The 19,368-nt window shown below is 41.5% G+C and overlaps 1 protein-coding gene across 24 annotated transcripts in view; it reads right to left on the bottom strand.

Moving 5' to 3' along the window:
* TBC1D7 (TBC1 domain family member 7) overlaps positions 1–19,368 on the bottom strand; it is a 78,143-nt gene that overhangs the window by 45,007 nt on the left and 13,768 nt on the right. For 19 of the 24 annotated variants that reach the window (XR_010119187.1, XR_010119188.1, XR_010119190.1 and 16 more), the window contains 3 exons: positions 7,130–7,275; positions 5,920–6,049; positions 4,582–4,706 (listed from right to left, as the gene is read on the bottom strand). Coding sequence is in view for 21 of the 24 variants with exons in the window: in XM_063632896.1 (XP_063488966.1) it covers positions 4,620–4,706; positions 5,920–6,049; positions 7,130–7,275 (363 nt within the window). In the remaining 3 variants the exon portion in view is untranslated. Of the gene's footprint in view, positions 1–534; positions 1,088–4,507; positions 4,707–5,919; positions 6,050–7,129; positions 7,276–19,368 lie in introns of those variants that run through there. The other 5 variants (XM_055263208.2, XM_063632905.1, XM_055263213.2 and 2 more) reach the window with 2 other exon arrangements.

The raw sequence follows: 19,368 nt of genomic DNA, 5'->3' as shown, positions 1-19,368 counted from the left end.
TCTATTACTTGTCAATGGAGGCATCTTAATGCTGAACCAGGCCTTCCCATATTCAACAAATATTCATGAAGAGCCCACGTGGGCTGGGAGATGTGCTTGACACTGGGGGAACGAAAAAAAGAGTAAGTCATTATCACTAACCTAAAAGAGGTCACATAAATCTGGGATGTAAACAGATCATTCTAAACCAATGTATTAGTCTCAATCTTTGTCTTCCCCTAAAATGTGTGTGCTGAAATCCTGGGCCCCAGTGTGATGGTATTTGGGGGTGGGGCCTTTGGAAGGTGGTGAGGTCTTGGGGTGGTTCCTCATGCATGGGATTAGGACACTCATAAGGGGCTGAAAGACCAGAGTTCATTCCTTCCACCAGGACACAGCAGGAAGGCACCATCTATGAACCACACAGAGGGCCCTCGCCAGACACTGAATCTGCCAGTGCCTCGGGTGTGCTAAAGGCAGCCCCTGGCCTCAAGAATCTTGCATCTTAGAGGGAAACCACATGGAACACTTAATAAAAGTTCAAGACAACCGAACAAGAGACTTCCAAACAATTATTGCTAAATGAGTGGTCCCTGAAATGTTACAGGAGCTCAGAGTTAGGAAAATGCACTTTGAGCTTGGCAGTTAACAAATTTTCAGAGAAGGTAGAGCTGAGTTAGGCCTCCAAGCATAGAGTAGATTCAAATAGAGACAGTGCCCAGCCACACTCTTGCAAATGATGCTCTTGAAAATATTAAATATCCACAGAGTTCCATGCTTCTAAAAGTGCTTTCACAGCCAACTCATGTGATGCTCACAAGCACGCTGGGGAGGAAGGGATGTAACAGAATCACTGTTTGATGACGGGGAAACCAAGACACAGACTGAGTGATTGGCTTGGTTCGCAAAACTAGTGAGTGGGGCAGATGCTCATGCCCCCTCCCCGGTCCAAGGCTCTTCCTGTCACCTCTTCCATTAATAAGGGAGGGGGACACAGAATCACACATCTCAGAGCAATTCTATCCTTCCTCTGGAGCTTCTGGACAGACTCAGTCCACCTTCTCCCTGGTGTGGCAGCACAGGAGTTGAGAGTTTCTCCTAAAGACGTCTGGAACAAAACATCTATCTGTTAAATATGTCTTCCCTGCATGCTTGTACACTCCAAGAGGGCAGATACCATGTCTTGTTCAGCAATTAAGCTCAGTACCTGGCCCATAATTAAGAGTGTATTCACATATATTTCGTGATTGAATGAAAACAAATAAAAGGACAAATGAACCAAACATATCGGTCAGAAGAGGGAGAAACGGGAGGTGGGAATGCAGGCCCACTGTGGTATAGCGTGCAACCACCTAATGTTTAGGAGTGAATCTTCCAAAGCTTCTCCTCTTTGCTGCCCCCCTCTCAAATCTTCTTAGTATTATGTCCAGAGGGCAGGCAGAAGCAGGGAAAAGAGAGATGCTAAAATTTCCAGCAAGTACCAGCTTGCTACTTATTAAGACTCTAGGAAAGGATGATGGAGAAGACCAAGAAGTGACTCTGTGATAAAGCCAGTGCTTAGCGTGAGCTCTGGCAGTCCCCAGTGCCTGCCCTGTAAGTTCCTGGTAAACTGCAAAGGAAAGCCTCAGTATTAGGTATGAATTGGAGGTGTGAACCTTAAGCGCTTGGTACGACATTCAATTTGGAGTTGTGCTTAGGATGAGCTTCCAGGATTCTTGTGTGTCCTTCTCTGATGACCTTCTCCAACTCCCTTTGTCATTGTCCTGGAGTAAAATCAGCCCTTGGGAGGGGCCTCCCCTTACAGGGAGTTATCACCTCATCTAGAAACTGTCCACTCACTTTTTAACCTCCCCAAGGCAAGGCTGACAAAGGGACCAAAGTGGAAAAGGCGACTGGTCGGGAAAGCCATGAAAGGTCAGCACCCCCACCGTGGTCCCCCAGAAATCACTACCACCCTCTGTTCTCCTTGCCGCCATGCCTCACCCCTCCCTCCTACTCACTGGTGCCAGCTCTGGAGGAACATCAGCTGATCTAGGGGCCACGGCTTGTGCCAAGAATCACGGACAGTTTCATTTGGCACACAGTCTCAAGGAGAAATGGCTCTTTGTTTCCACCAACAGAGGGAATGCCACCAACTCTTGTTCCCCAAATTCCCACACTCCTTTCCTTCTCTGTCAAGGGCAGAGGAAAGCACCTTCTGGCCCTTCTAGACCCAAAACACCCAGCTAAAGACAAAAGCTGCTGACCCTATGTGACCCGGGCAGATTCACTGTCCACACCACACACCCCTCACCAGGCTCCCCAAAGGCTGCCTTGGCTGGAGAACTTGGGGATGTCACTCTGCTGCTTATGGTCACAGAGCTCGAGCAGGCGCTGTCACTTGGGCCATGTGAGCCAGTGACTCATTTTAGGATCTGGTCCTGGGCATCTAAGCTCTTTGCTCACCCTCCTCATCCCCACTGGCTTCCCTCCGGGTTCTTCATTTTCAGAGGGAAAATATCAAAACCTTGCGTCACCATGGGGAGGTGATGACCACGTGACAGGAAATTACGCAATTCAAGACAGGGCAAGTGCCCGTCATACCCAGAGCTACGGTGCAAGAAGGTCCTCGGAGCTCCTTCAGCGCATCATATGATTTCAGTGTTGCCTCATAATTTTTAGCCGAACTTTCCATTAACAAAGAAAGTGCTTCATTCTCATGAACCCTGACCTCATTTCCTGAAACAGCCTTGACACACAAGCCTGTGTACACACAATCCTCTACACAATTGTACCTCTACACAACCCATCCATTCGATTTGCCAGCAGGCCAAAGCCACACCCCCAACACACAAACACTCTCCAACCTTCCTCGGCCTTCCTTTCTCCTGGCCAAGAGGACTGAGATCTTCTCTCATCTGTGTTTAAGGCAAATCTCTAGAAGGGAAAGAGCAGAAACTAAATTTGATCATGTTAAATTCCAGCTTTCCAAGGGCGATGAAGAATCCCACAATTTAGCCGCAATAGTTTGTGACAGGAACCGTGGGTTGTAATATATGAAGGAAAAATTCTGCAGTATCCTGACAAAATGTTTTGAAGAAAAGGCATATGGATGTATTTTTATCAGGAACTGCGCTCCTCACCCAAGACAGCAGGCACAAACATTTTCAAAACACTTAGCTCTCAGCAAAGTGAAATTCTGCTATGAAGTGAAACTGGATGCTCATCCTCTCCATCCACCACTTTCTCAGGGTGGGCCTTAAAAAAATCATTCCGCCAATCAGTGTTTTAATAAGGAAAAACTCTCAGATTGACTAACTTCAAGAAAAAATCGCCGCCCCACACCCTACAGCCAGAAAGGTTTTACCAAACTGGGTTTGACAGAATATACTTGCAGAATATTTATTTTTAGATCTCTTAGCAGTACAGTAAGAGTCTTTCATTTCAGATCAGCTGGCCTCCAGCCAAAGCAGCGAAGTAAGAGGAACTTCAGCCCCTAAGCCTTCCTGCTCCCTAAGAGTACCAGTGCTCCTGCCTGGCTCCGGCATAAATGGTTGGCAATAAGTCATTTTTTATTAAAATTTTAACTCTAGGCAGCAATTTTGCTTTAAAAGGTTTTTCTTTGGAGTTCATTTTTATTTTAAAAAATTAAATACTGTTTGGATATGTTAGTATTCAGAAGCAGCAGATTTCAACAACCCACACTTTCTCTGAACTTTTTTTCAACAGATATTTCACACACGAGGGAGGGCCTGAATTCTCAGAACTGCACCTCTATAAGTTCATAGCTGCCTCCTCTTTTAGGGGGTGGGTGGAAAATCCAACTCACCACTCAGGCTCTTGCAGGTCTGAAGGCTGAACCAGTGTGAAACAAAGGGTCCCCTTTCACTCACTACTCCCAAAGCCAAGAACTATCCAGTGAAGAGTGGCCATGCCATTTACGTGGCACAAGGTGGCCCAGGGGTGATGAGCTGTTCACCTTCACCGGCCATTTCTCTCACTTCTTTAGTGTGTGGCACAGTGCTCCCTAACATCCCAAATTTAACGCCCCATCGAGAAAAATGTGAGTGCCGCAAAATATCCAACAAGTACTTGCTCCTAGGAGCAATTCAAACACATTTTGTTCAATAATGGTTTCATTCCAACTGGCCCAAAGAGAAAAAGGAGTAGTAATTGTTTAAAGCCTGTTCAGCACGATGACGCCTCAGAAGGCAGTTGGCTTGGATTTAAACACGTACTGCATCAACAAAGGCCAAATCTGAGGTGTCAACAAAAGGAAGTCACTCTTATTCTAGAAATAGACCTTAAAAGTAACTAGCTTGGTGCTAATTAGAGACAGGCAGGGCAGGCTTAGTTACACACTGCTGGTTAACGCACCCACTCACCCTGACTAAATCGCTTTAAAATCAGGGAGCTATTTTCTAACAACCCTTTTGAAATGCTATTCAGAGATGAACTTTACATTTCTACGTAACTGCAAGATGCTGCTCGCCAACACAGCAACACCAGGCATTTCAATTAAATAATTTCATTGGGGAAAAAAAACCACTTTGAGCACCAAAGCAACAAAAGTATATTATTCAATCAGTTTCCCAGATCACATGCCAAGAACACAATGCTTACGGTGGGCCTGGCAGACGGTCCACAACCAGCGGGTGCGTTCAGCTTGAATGGACCGGGGTCCCACAGTGTTTGTGCCACAAGTCAATGGCCTTGCTCACGATCGCGTCTGAGCTGTCCTGGGGAATCTGTGGACAAGCAAATCAGTCTTTGTGAAATTTCAGTGTTGACAACTTCAGTGTCTTCCCTCATTCGCTGTGGCATGAAATCCACTTCCATGGGAGTTTTCACTGTTTTTCCGAAAGTGACAGCATAAAAGGCTTGTGTCACATGCTACCTGAGGACATGAAAGGGCTCCACTGTCAGCCTGCCTGGGTTCAAATCCTGCACTGCTCACTAACTGTGCACCCCCGGGCGGGTTACCTAAGCTACCTGGGTTTCAGATCCCCATCTCTAAAATGAGGCAAATGATAGACTGACTTCGCAGAGCTATTCACAGTAGGACATGAGGTAACCCATGGAAAATACTTAGCACAGGCCTGGCACTGTTAGCCACTTCTGGTTATAATGATGATTATTCATTTATTCAACACATATTGACTCAGTACTTTATTATAATTTACCAGGCCATTTTTCAAATGTTAATAGTATTTTAAAAATGAATAGATTTGGGATTCTGTGAAAATCATTCAGGCATAAGTCTCTTTAATCCTACTTCTTGCCTGGTAAAGGGTATTCCAAGATACATAGCGAGAGAAAAGTTAATTTCTTTACCATTGCCTTTTTCAGCAATATACTAGGTTAATACTGTATATTAATAAACCCAACTGGGATTACACTAGAGACAGTAACAGAAATGAAATGGCTTACAAAATCCTCCAAAATAGAGAACCCCTTTTGAACTGACAAAAATTATTCATTGTAAAATGACAGATCCCACCTATTCCTTTTCCTGACATGCCTGCTGATAGTCACATGGAGGATGAGACTCTGGTTCTAAGTGGACACATTCACGAGATGGTCTCAGACCATCATTTCCCAAAGACAGGATACAAACTAACCCTCAGGCCAACTTTAGGCCAAACTTTTTCAGGGAAAAATGTTTCTTATAATGTAAAAATATACTGTATGATTTCTCTGAAATAATCTAATGTAACAGGAAAATCTGACTTGCTAAAGTGACTTCATTTCTAGATTCAAAATCAAATCAAATTATTATTTCTCTCAAATAACTTCCCTAAAATAATCATTAGTATAATTATTCTCTGAAACATTCTAAGGTATTATTTCTCTGAAATAATGTAATTATTATTTCTCTGAAATAATCTAATTTAACAGGAAAATCTGACTTGCTAAGGTAACTTCATTTCCAGATTCAAAATCAAATCAAAGCACACTTACATTTTCCAGAAACTTTGTTATCTTCTCTGCGCTGTTCAGTGCCATAACTTTTATTTTAAAGGTTAATAAAATTTCGACAGCTACAAAAACCAGGATCTTACAGGATCCACTCACAACTTTATCCCAAACCCTACAAAAATAAGGAGGTATAATCAAATTATATGAGTTTGAGAATTATGTTTAGCCTAGACATCTCAAACTACAAAATAAAATCAAATTGCTCCAATATTACGTAAAACCTTCAAAGAACAACTTTTACGAAATAATCATCAAAACAACAACAAAATACAGAAGCCATCTGAAATCTATTCTAGATACAATCAGCACTAGAAGGAAAAAGGGAAGTTCACTAAAAATTACTGCTCCACGAGGAATCTACCAAAAGCATATTCCCTCAGGTTGTGAACCTGACATTTTTGAGGAAGAAAAAGAAAACCCTAAACTAATGGTTTATATTCTGCTAATATTCCGTAATGCTAATATAATTATAGCCTACTAAGGGACAACAAAAGATGTATATGAAATGAGATAAATTCAATTTCATTGCCAGTGATTCTGGGGACAGACTCCTTAAACTTCTCTAAGGGCTTAAGGAGCCAGTTACTGATCTATAACCACTCTAAAATAATAATTCTGATCATTCCTATAACTCCTAAAAGTTGGTATTCTACTTCATACACTTCGTTACATATTATCCTATAATGTTCTCTGTGTACTGCACTGTTCAGTGCCATAACTTATTTTAAGAGTTACTATTCTACTACATCACAAAGTCTTAACGGGTGGCACCGGACTCCGAAATACCCAGACATGTCTGAAACTGACTGGAAGAACTTAGTTTGAGTCTCAAATCTTTGACTCCCTTCAGCTTCTTTAAAGATATCATGATGAAACTAAATACTAAGATTTCTACTAGAGAAGGATTTGTCACATTTCTGGAAAAAAGGAGCTGACGCTTATACAAACTTAAGGAGACCATTTGAGGTGTGACTACTTCATAGCATCTAACGCACTGAGGGCCCTTAATTTTTCTAATTGTATATTCAAGAATAAGCAGAATCATGTGCTGTTATGGTAGCTGCTGGAGGACTGAGCTTCAAATTACTGTATTGTTCTAAAGCAAATTTATACTCTGAGGGATGACCACATGAAAGGCCAGAACTCTGCTCTAACGCCAAGCCTTCAATATGTCTTCGAAAGACATACTCGCCTCTGTAAACTGGATTCAGGCAAACATCCCGCAAAGCACCTCTTGAACCAGAGATCATAAGGAAGTCTGGGCGCCGCGGAACACATCTTCAGATGAGCCAGCAGTCCGCCATCTTCCAGATTCAAGCATTGTTCAAATGCTTTTGGCTAAAGATTAAGGAAGAACAGAGATTATTCATTTCCTGTGTCATAACATCATCTGATATTATAGTCGCTGATGAAAAAAATTACATGCTGAATTCAAGGAAGTATTAGAAAACAAAACTTCAGAATTATCCAAGTCACTTGTGACACAGCAGTTTCCTAGGTCAGCCCTAACTAAAGTAACAAACCATCCAGGACTGAGGAGTTTCCCAGGACACAGGGCTCTTTCAGTGCTAAAACTGGGGCAGCCCCAGGCAAAATGGAATGGTTGGTCACCCTAATACTAACTTCACTAGCCAGATTCAACAGCCTAAGGCAAAAGTCCAAAGCAAAATTCAATTGTTCTGAGGAGCTAAGGAAGGCCCATTATATTACTGGCTGATCTAGAGCAGTAGATTATACACTAAGGAAAAAAAGGGGAAAGAAGAAAGGTTAAACCAAAGAAATAGAGTGGGATTAGAGTGGGGAGAGGGCATTAGGAAGAATAAGCCAAAAAGTGATGGTGATGAGAAGGGGCTGACCAGTCACTGACCATACATACACTGCCCTGGATTGAGCACCACTGTGCACCAGTGCCAAGCAAGCTCACACAACAGGGATGTCCAGAGGGTGAACTCTCTATTCAACATAAACGTGCACAAGAATTTCTTAGAATTCAAGGGATAACTCAGAGGGAACAAAGCACGCAGATACCACTTGGTAGCCTCTCTCTCATGAGGTGAGGTGGCAGCCAACACTAGAAGACTTGAGAGCTAATAAAGCCAGTTCCCCAAACCTGGCCAAACCCATCTTGCATTGGTATATTTAGGTTGGCTGCTATATTTAGGGTCCACTGGCTGAGAATGGGCTCTAAGAGTCAAAGCCTACAGTCCACACTCACTATCTGCAGGAGTACAACCGGAGGCTGCATCACTTAAGCAAATGTAAATGTTTATTTTACTCAATATCTGTAACTCCCTGCTTCTGTCAAAGAGGAAATTCATCACCTTTACAATGTCCACTATAGTCAGAGACTGTGCTACATACAATGAATGAAGTGAAAGGTAGGAGAAAATCCCTACCTTCAAGGAGCTTACAGCTTGAGACATACTAGTAAAGAGGTAATTACAATACACTATAACGCTGTGATGTATGATGGGAACAAGCACAAGATGTTGGGTACATCCAGGAGAAAATCCTAACCTGGGCTGTAGGAGGCAGAAGCAGTTTCTCAGGAGAGGTGACATTTGAGCTGACCTCTGAAGAACAGACAGGAGTTAGACAGGCAAAGAGGAGCCCACATCATAATATCCGGTCCAGCTTTTCCCTTTCTGTTTCAGGATATCTCTTTTTCCTGTTTATCCAACCTCCCTATACTGCTCAACGGTTCCTAGAGTTTCTCAACAACACTGCAGACAACTTCCCAAACAAGGAATTTTGGTTGGTTTTGCAAAGGGGATATATGCACTTTTTTCCTATTGACTTGGCTGAAGACACACACACAGAGTTATATATTATGTCTCAGAGCAAAGAAAATTTCATCCAAAAGTCAGTACAAATAATAAACAAGATGGAGATGTGTGAACATTTTAAAACTATGTACTGTCTTTTTCCTTTATCAGACAATAAGCTCACGGGGGGAAGGTACTGTATCTGTTTTGTTCACTGCTGGTTCTTCAGTACCTAGCACATCACTTGGCCTGGTAAGTACTCAATATATAACTGTTGAGTGAGCAAATCAATACTGCGAATTAATATAAAGTTTTGACTATATCAATCAACATCTTAATAATCGCTCAATATACATCTTTTTGCCAACATCTAATTAATTTTTTAACCCTCTTCCTGGTTTATTATAGCCTATTATAAGAAATCTTGAAACTCTATTAAAGAATAAAGAGGATATAGACAGCAAGTATAATCACACTCCCAATGATAACTACTGGTAATACTTAGGTTATAGAGCGTCTATCCTGCATACATACAGACACACTTCTCTTTCTTTTATTAGTTGAACTCATACTGAATACACGCTTTAGTATTTTGCTGTTTGCACTCAACAAATTGTGAACATTTTCCCAGGTTAATGAAGAATCTTAAAATGTTAATAACCCTACCTAAAGAGAGCTTTTTAAAATGGAGAAGGAAAAAAGCCAAGAACTCTATAGGGAAAAAAAATGCACCTGCCTCTGACCCATATAAAAACATGCTCAACCTTACTTACAACAAAATAAATGCAATATAAAATTACACTGAAGTATCACTGCCTACCTATCAGAATGGCAAAAATTCAAGACTGATGACATACCATGTTGGCAAGGCTGTAGGGAAACAATCTACTGGTTGTGAGAATGCAAAAGACTATGAGCTCTATGAAGGGGAATTTGGCAATATTTAGCAAAGTAATTTATGCATTTACCCTTTGATCCAGCCAATCTATTTTTAGGGAATCCAACTCAAATATACTAGTAAACACGTGAGAAGCTGCATGCACAAGTCTATTAACCTGTAACACTGTGGATAACAGCAAAAGGCTGAAAACATCCCAAATAGCCAACAATACAGACAGGTTGAATAAACTATATTCACAATAGAACACTATGAATATACTAACCTCAGAATATTTTGTAGGGTGGGCATGGTGGCTCACGCCTGTAATCCCAGCACTTTGGGAGGCTGAGGTGGGTGGATCACTTGAGGTCAGGGGTTCGAGACCAGCCTGGCCAACATGGTGAAACCCCATCTCTACTAAAAATACAAAAATTAGCTGGGCATGGTGGCATGTGCCGGTGATCCCAGCTACTTGGGAGGCTGAGGCAGGAGAATCACTTGAACCTGGGAGGCAGAGGTTGCAGTGAGCTGAGATTGCACCACTGCACTTCAGCCTGGGTGACAGAGCAAGACTCCATCTCAAAAAAAAAAAAAAAAAAAAAAAAAAAGAATATTGTGTAAGAATATACACAGGACAGTAGTATGAAACCATGACAGGGAATAAGGAGTATCTCTGTATACTAATATGGCATGATCGCCAGCACATAGCAGGTAAAAAGAGCAAGAAGGGAAGAATGTGTACTGTACGCTACTGCTTCATCTAAGAAAGATGGTGAATTCAAATACATATGTGTATATATATTTTTTAATGGAAGGAGCTTTTATATTGCCTGACCTTTTTCATACTTAGCAAATGATAGATAACATAGATGTGATTTATTATAGATAGATGTGATTTATTATAACCATAATTACGTTTTACTCCTAAACATTTTGGTTATTTTCAATATTTCTATGACCCCCATATTCTTACTTCATGAAGACACTAAACTATACATCATCAACAGAAGGCAAAACGTGACAAAAATATGTACTTAATCACTCTGAGAGGAATTTATATTAAACTTAGCAAGAAGCTGCTAAGAGTGCTTATAAAAAAAACCTCTTTAGCAGAGCTTTAAAAAACTGTGTCAATAGCAATAAAACAAAGATCACTTACTTTAATGATTAACACAATTAAGTTTGAGATGGTTTAAGAAAAACCTTCCGAGGGTGGAGCCAAGATGGCCGAATAGGAACAGCTCAGGTCTCCAGCTCCCAGCCCGAGCGACACAGAAGACGGGTGATTTCTGCATTTCTGCTTGAGGTACCGGTTTCATCTCACTGGGGAGTTCCAAACAGTGGGTGCAGGACAGTTGGTGCGGCGCACTGTGCGTGAGCCAAAGCAGGGCGAGGCATTGCCTCACTCGGGAAGCGCAAGGGGTCAGGGAGTTCCCTTTCCTGGTCAGAGAAAGGGGTAACAGACGGCACCTGGAATATCGGGTCAGTCCCACCCTAATACTGCGCTTTTCCAGCGGGCCTGGAAAACGGCACACTAGCAGATTGTGTCCCGCACCTGGCTGGGAGGGTCCTATGCCCACGGAGTCTCTCTGATTGCTAGCACAGCAGTCTGAGATCAAGCTGCAAGGTGGCAGCAAGGCTGGGGGAGGGGCGCCCGCCATTGCCCAGGCTTGCTTAGGTAAACAAAGCAGCCGAGAAGCTTGAACTGGGTGGAGCCCACCACAGCTCAAGGAGGCCTGCCTGCCTCTGTAGGCTCCACCTCTGGGGGCAGGGCACAGACAAACAAAAAGTCAGCAGGAACCTCCACAGACTTAAATGTCCCTGTCTGACTGACAGCTTTGAAGAGAGTAGTGGTTCTCCCAGCACACAGATGGAGATCTGAGAACGGACAGACTGCCTCCTAAAGTGGGTCCCTCACCCCTGAGCAGCCTAACTGGGAGGCACCCCCCCAAGTAGGGACAGACTGACACCTCATTCGGCCAGGTACTCCTCTGAGACAAAACTTCCAGAGGAACTATCAGACAGCTGAATTTGTGGTCTCACGAATATCCGCGGTTCTGCAGCCACCGCTGCTGACACCCAGCCAAACAGGGTCTGGAGTGGACCTCTAGTAAACTCCAACAGACCTGCAGCTGAGGGTCCTGTCTGGTAGAAGGAAAACTAACAAACAGAAAGGACATCCACACCAAAAACCCATCTGTACATCACCATCATCAAAGACAAAAAGTAGATAAAACCACAAAGATGGGGAAAAAACAGAGCAGAAAAACTGGAAACTCTAAAAAGCAGAGCACCTCTCCTCCTCCAAAGGAACGCAGTTCCTCACCAGCAACGGAACAAAGCTGGGTGGAGGATGACTTTGACGAGTTGAGAGAAGGCTTCAGACGATCAAACTACTCTGAGCTACGGGAGGAAATTCAAAACAATAGCAAAGAAGTTAAAAACTTTGAAAAAAAATTAGAAGAATGGATAACTAGAATAACCAATGGAGAGAAGGGCTTAAAGGAGCTGATGGAGCTGAAAGCCAAGTTTCGAGAACTACGCGAAGATTGCAGAAGCCTCAGTAGCACATGCGATCAACTGGAAGAAAGGGTATCGCTGATGGAAGATGAAATGAATGAAATGAAGCGAGAAGGGAAGTTTAGAGAAAAAAGAATAAAAAGAAATGAACAAAGCCTCCAAGAAATTTGGGACTATGTGAAAAGACCAAACCTACGTCTGACTGGTGTACCTGAAAATGACGGGGAGAATGGAACCAAGTTGGAAAACACTCTGCAAGATATTATCCAGGAGAACTTCCCCAATCGAGCAAGGCAGGCCACCACTCAGATTCAGGAAACACAGAGAACGCCACAAAGATACTCCTCGAGAAGAGCAACCCCAAGACACATAATTGTCAGATTCACCAAAGTTGAAATGAAGGAAAAAATGTTAAGGGCAGCTAGAGAGAAAGGTCGGGTTACCCACAAAGGGAAGCCCATCAGACTAACAGCTGATCTCTCAGCAGAAACTCTACAAGCCAGAAGAGAGTGGGGGCCAATAGTCAACATTCTTAAAGAAAAGAATTTTCAACCCAGAATTTCATATCCAGCCAAACTAAGCTTCATAAGTGAAGGAGAAATAAAATACTTTACAGACAAGCAAATGCTGAGTGATTTTGTCACCACCAGGCCTGCCCTAAAAGAACTCCTGAAGGAAGCACTAAACATGGAAAGGAACAATCGGTACCAGCCACTGCAAAAACACGCCAAATTGTAAAGACCATCAAGGCTAGGAAGAAACTACAGCAACTAACGAGCAAAATAACCAACTAACATCATAATGACAGGATCAGATTCACACACAACAATATTAACTTTAAATGTAAATGGGCTAAATGCTCCAATTAAAAGACACAGACTGGCAAACTGGATAAGGAGTCAGGACCCATCAGTGTGCTGTATTCAGGAAACCCATCTCACATGCAGAGACACACATAGACTCAAAATAAAGGGATGGAGGAAGATCTATCAAGCAAATGGAAAACAGAAAAAGGCAGGGGTTGCAATCCTAGTCTCTGATAAAATAGACTTTAAACCAACAAACATCAAAAGAGACAAAGAAGGCCATTACATAATGGTAAAGGGATCAATTCAACAAGAAGAGCTAACTATCCTAAATATATATGCACCCAACACAGGAGCACCCAGATTCATAAAGCAAGTCCTGAGTGACCTACAAAGGGACTTAAACTCCCACACAATAATAATGGGAGATTTTAACACCCCACTGTCAACATTAGACAGATCATCGAGACAGAAAGTTAACAAGGATATCCAGGAATTGAACTCAGCTCTACACAAAGTGGACCTAATAGACATCTACAGAACTCTCCACCCCAAATCAACAGAATATACATTTTTCTCAGCACCACACCACACCTATTCCAAAACTGACCACATAGTTGGAAGTAAAGCTCTCCTCAGCAAATGTAAAAGAACAGAAATTATAACAAACTGTCTCTCAGACCACAGTGCAATCAAACTAGAACTCAGGATTAAGAAACTCACTCAAAACCGCTCAACTACACGGAAACTGAACAACCTGCTCCTGAATGACTATTGGGTACATAATGAAATGAAGGCAGAAATAAAGATGTTCTTTGAAACCAATGAGAACAAAGACACAACATACCAGAATCTCTGGGACACATTCAAAGCAGTGTGTAGAGGGAAATTTATAGCACTAAATGCCCACAAGAGAAAGCAGGAAAGATCCAAAATTGACACCCTAACATCACAATTAAAAGAACTAGAAAAGCAAGAACAAACACATTCAAAAGCTAGCAGAAGGCTAGAAATAACTAAAATCAGAGCAGAACTGAAGGAAACAGAGACACAAAAAACTCTTCAAAAAATTAATGAATCCAGGAGCTGGTTTTTTGAAAAGATCAACAAAATTGATAGACCACTAGCAAGACTAATAAAGAAGAAAAGAGAGAAGAATCAAATAGATGCAATAAAAAATGAAAAAGGGGATATCACCACCGATCCCACAGAAATACAATCTACCATCAGAGAATACTACAAACACCTCTATGCAAATAAACTAGAAAATCTAGAAGAAATGGATAAATTCCTCCACAAATACACCCTCCCAAGACTAAATCAGGAAGAAGTTGAATCTCTGAATAGACCAATAACAGGTTCTGAAATTGTGGCAATACTCAATAGCTTACCAACCAAAAAGAGTCCAGGACCTGATGGATTCACAGCTGAATTCTACCAGAGGTACAAGGAGGAACTGGTACCATTCCTTCTGAAACTATTCCAATCGACAGAAAAAGAGGGAATCCTCCCTAACACATTTTATGAAGCCAGCATCGTTCTGATACCAAAGCCTGGCAGAGACATAACCAAAAAAGAGAATTTCAGACCAATATCCTTGATGAACATTGATGCAAAAATCCTCAATAAAATACTGGCAAACCGAATCCAGCAGGACATCAAAAAGCTTATCCACCATAATCAAGTGGGCTTCATCCCTGGGATGCAAGGCTGGTTCAACATATGCAAATCAATAAATGTAATCCAGCATATAAACAGAACCAAAGACAAAAACCACATGATTATCTCAATAGATGCAGAAAAGGCCTTTGACAAAATTCAACAACCCTTCATGCTAAAAACTCTCAATAAATTAGGTATTCATGGGACGTATCTCAAAATAATAAGAGCTATCTATGACAAACCCACAGCCAATATCATACTGAATGGGCAAAAACTGGAAGCATTCCCTCTGAAAACCGGCACAAGACAGGGATGCCCTCTCTCACCACTCCTATTCAACATAGTGCTGGTAGTTCTGGCCAGAGCAGTCAGGCAGGAGAAGGAAATAAAGGGTATTCAATTAGGAAAAGAGGAAGTCAAACTGTCCCTGTTTGCAGATGACCTGACTGTATATCTAGAAAACCCCATTGTCTCAGCCCAAAATCTCCTTAAGCTGATTAGCAACTTCAGCAAAGTCTCAGGATACAAAATCAATGTACAAAAATCACAAGCATTCTTGTACAACAATCACAGACAAACAGAGAGCCAAATCATGAGTGAACTCCCATTCACAATTGCTTCAAAGAGAATAAAATACCTAGGAATCCAACTTACAAGGGATGTGAAGGACCTCTTCAAGGAGAACTACAAACCACTGCTCAATGAAATAAAAGAGGATACAAACAAATGGAAGAACATTCCATGCTCATGGGTTGGAAGAATCAATATCGTGAAAATGGCCATACTGCCCAAGGTAATTTATAGATTCAATGCCATCCCCATCAAGCTACCAATGACTTTCTTCACAGAATTGGAAAAAACTACTTTAAAGTTCATATGGAACCAAAAAAGAGCCCGCATCACCAAGTCAATCCTAAGCCAAAAGAACAAAGCTGGAGGCATCACGCTACCTGAATTCAAACTATACTACAAGGCTACAGTAACCAAAACAGCATGGTACTGGTACCACAACAGAGACATAGATCAATGGAACAGAACAGAGCCCTCAGAAATGATGCCGCATAGCTACAACTATCTGATCTTTGACAAACCTGACAAAAACAAGAAATGGGGAAAGGATTCCCTATTTAATAAATGGTGCTGGGAAAAGTGACGAGCCATATGTAGAAAGCTGAAACTGGATCCCTTCCTTACACCTTATACAAAAATTAATTCAAGATGGATTAAAGACTTAAATGTTAGACCTAAAACCATTAAAACCCTACAAGAAAACCTAGGCAATACCATTCAGGACATAGGCGTGGGCAAGGACTTCATGTCTAAAACACCAAAAGCAATGGCAACAAAAGCCAAAATTGACAAATGGGATCTCATTAAACTAAAGAGCTTCTGCACAGCAAAAGAAACTACCATCAGAGTGAACAGGCAACCTACAGAATGGGAGAAAATTTTTGCAACCTACTCATCTGACAAAGGGCTAATATCCAGAATCTACAATGAACTCAAACAAATTTACAAGAAAAAAACAAACAACCCCATCAAAAAGTGGGCATAGGACATGAACAGACACTTCTCAAAAGAAGACATTTATGCAGCCAAAAAACACATGAAGAAATGCTCATCATCACTGGCCATCAGAGAAATGCAAATCAAAACCACAGTGAGATACCATCTCACACCAGTTAGAATGGCCATCATTAAAAAATCAGGAAACAACAGGTGCTGGAGAGGATGTGGAGAAATAGGAACACTTTTACACTGTTGGTGGGACTGTAAACTAGTTCAACCATTGTGGAAGTCAGTGTGGAGATTCCTCAGGGATCTAGAACTAGAAATGCCATTTGACCCAGCCATCCCATTACTGGGTATATACCCAAAGGACTATAAATCATGCTTCTGTAAAGACACATGCACACGTATGTTTATTGCGGCACTATTCACAATAGCAAAGAGTTGGAACCAACCCAAGTGTCCAACAACAATAGACCGGATTAAGAAAATGTGGCACATATACACCATGGAATACTATGCAGCCATAAAAAATGATGAGTTCGTGTCCTTTGTAGGGACATGGATGAAACTGGAAAACATCATTCTCAGTAAACTATTGCAAGGACAAAAAACCAAACACCACATGTTCTCACTCATAGGTGGGAACTGAACAATGAGAACTCATGGACACAGGAAGGGGCACATTCCGGGGACTGTTGTGGGGTGGGGGGAGGGGGGAGGGACAGCATTAGGAGATATACCTAATGCTAAATGACGAGTTAATGGGTGCAGCAAAACAACATGGCACATGGATACATATGTAACAAACCTGCACATTGTGCACATGTACCCTAAAACCTAAAGTATAATAATAAAAAAATAAAATAAAATAAAGAAAAAGAGCAACAATAAGAAACTTTCCTTATCAGCTATCAAAATACGCTAGAAAGTTGTATTAAATAAATCATGTGATATTGGCCCAGGAATAGACAAATACCTCGATGGAATAAAAAGGAGTCCAGAAAGAGATATAAATATAAATATACACACACACACACACACACACACACACGGAAATCCAGTATATGATAAAGGTGGCATTTCAAATCTGTGGAAAAAGATGAACTGACAAATCAACAATGTAAGTGCTGTTCTACTGCTTACTAACTGAGACCTTGGTCTTACTCAACTTCTCTGTGCTTCAGTATCCTCATCTGTAAAAACAAAGATAATATGCTTCAATGAAGTAGCTCACTAACAATGTAAATTTAGCACTGCCTGACATGAAGTACATTCTCAGTAACACACAAACCAGCTGGGGGGAAGAGGAACAGGCGGAGGAGTGATGTGTTGGTAGAAGTAGTGGTGTTGCAGGTAACCTAAGAGTGAAATCCAGTATGTGTCTGATGCCAATCCAAAAGATAAATCCCTGACAAAGAGCTAAATTTAAAATGTTTAAGCATTTTTAAAAGTTATAAGAAAATAGGCTGGGCGTGGTGGCTCACACCTATAATCTCAGCACTTTGGGAGGCTGATGGGGGCAGATCACCTGAGGTCAGGAGTTCGAGACCAGCCTGGCCAAAATGGTGAAATCCCGTCTCTACTCAAAATACAAAAATTAGCCAGGCATGGTGCCACGCTCATGCCTGTAGTCCCAGCTACTCAGGAGGCTGAGGCAGGAGAATCCCTTGAACCCAAGAGGCAGAGGTTGCAGTGAGCTGAGATCGCACCACTGCACTCCAGCCTGGGTGACAGAGCAAGACTCCATCTCAGGAAAAAAAAAAGTTAGGAGAAAATAAAAAGATATATATTTTTTAATCTTGGGGTTGGAAAGGGCTAATTAACCAGTAAGACACAAAAAAGCAAAAAAAAAATGCTGACAAATCTCATTGTATCAAAACCTAAAATTTTGTACAACAAACTATTTTCAACAAACATAAGGAATAAGGATAAATATCCAGGGTACAGTCGACCCTCATATCCATGGACTTAACCAAAAATGGGCCAAAAATATTTGGGAAATAAAAAATGGATAATTGTGTCATTATTCCCTAAATAATACAGTATAACAACTATTTACATAGCATTTACATTGTATTACATATTATAAGTAATCGAAAGTATACAGGAAGAGATGTGTAGGTTATATGCAAATACTATTTGCAAGTCCCATTTTATGTAAGGGACTTGAACACCCATGAATTTTACTGTCTCAAGGAGTCCTAGAACTAATCCCCTACAGATCCAAAAGTGACTATGTACCAATAACTCTTACAAAGAAAAAAAAGTCAACAAAACAATAGCCATATGCAAACATACTCAACTTCACTAGAAACTGAGGATAGGTAAATTAAAATGAGATACCATTTCACTATCAGACGGATAAAAATTTAAGACATTGATACTATCAAGTATTGGCAACAGGGTGGAAAATGGGAAATCTCATCATCTGTTTGGCGGGAGCATAAATTGATACGGCCTTGGGATGAGCAGCCAGGCAGTTTAAATTTTAAATATGTCAAAAATAAATGAATAGATTTTAAATATGTCTCCCCTCCGCTTGAGCCTCTGCTCGTAGGTACCAAGCCTAGAGAAATACGCATACACACAGGGAGCCTGTACAAGGGCATGCTTACTCTCAGTATGGATCTCTTATGTTTAAACACAGCAAATTCGTAACAGGAAATGCTAGGAGTAAATATTTTTTAAAAGGTGGTTCTAAATGAGTGCCTTTCAACCCTTAACTACACTTCAGAATTGCCTGGAGCTTTTAAATTAGAATTCCAGGGCCCTACCTTCGGAGATTCAGATTTCACTTGTCTAGGTGGAGGAAAGGTGATGGTAATTTTTAAAAGCTCCCAGGTGATACTAATAGGAAGTCAGGACTGAAAACTAGTGATTTGTCTATAGCCTTGGAAAGTTCTCCAAGGCAATAAGTTAAAAACAAAAATAGAACCATAGAGCCATATAGTATACTACTACTTAATGTGATTAATCCCAGCACTTTGGGAGGCCAAGGTGGGCGGATCACGAGGTCAGGAGATCGAGGCCATCCTGGCTAACACAGTGAAACCCCATCTCTACTAAAAATACAAAAAATTAGCTGGACGTGGTGGCGGGCGCCTGCAGTCCCAGCTACTCAGGAGTCTGAGGCAGGAGAATGGCGTGAAGCCAGGAGGCAGAGCTTGCAGTGGGGCCGAGATGGGATCACTGCACTCCCGCCTTGGCAACAGAGCGAGACTCTGTCTCAAAAAAAAAAAAAAAAAAAAAAAAAGAAAGAGAAATCATATCATATATACATGCACAT

This window comes from Symphalangus syndactylus, chromosome 23 (genome assembly GCF_028878055.3).
Source record: "Symphalangus syndactylus isolate Jambi chromosome 23, NHGRI_mSymSyn1-v2.1_pri, whole genome shotgun sequence".
Lineage (NCBI taxonomy): Eukaryota > Metazoa > Chordata > Mammalia > Primates > Hylobatidae > Symphalangus > Symphalangus syndactylus.
Note: the sequence above shows the minus strand (reverse complement) of the source record. Positions and strands in the feature narration are given on the sequence as shown.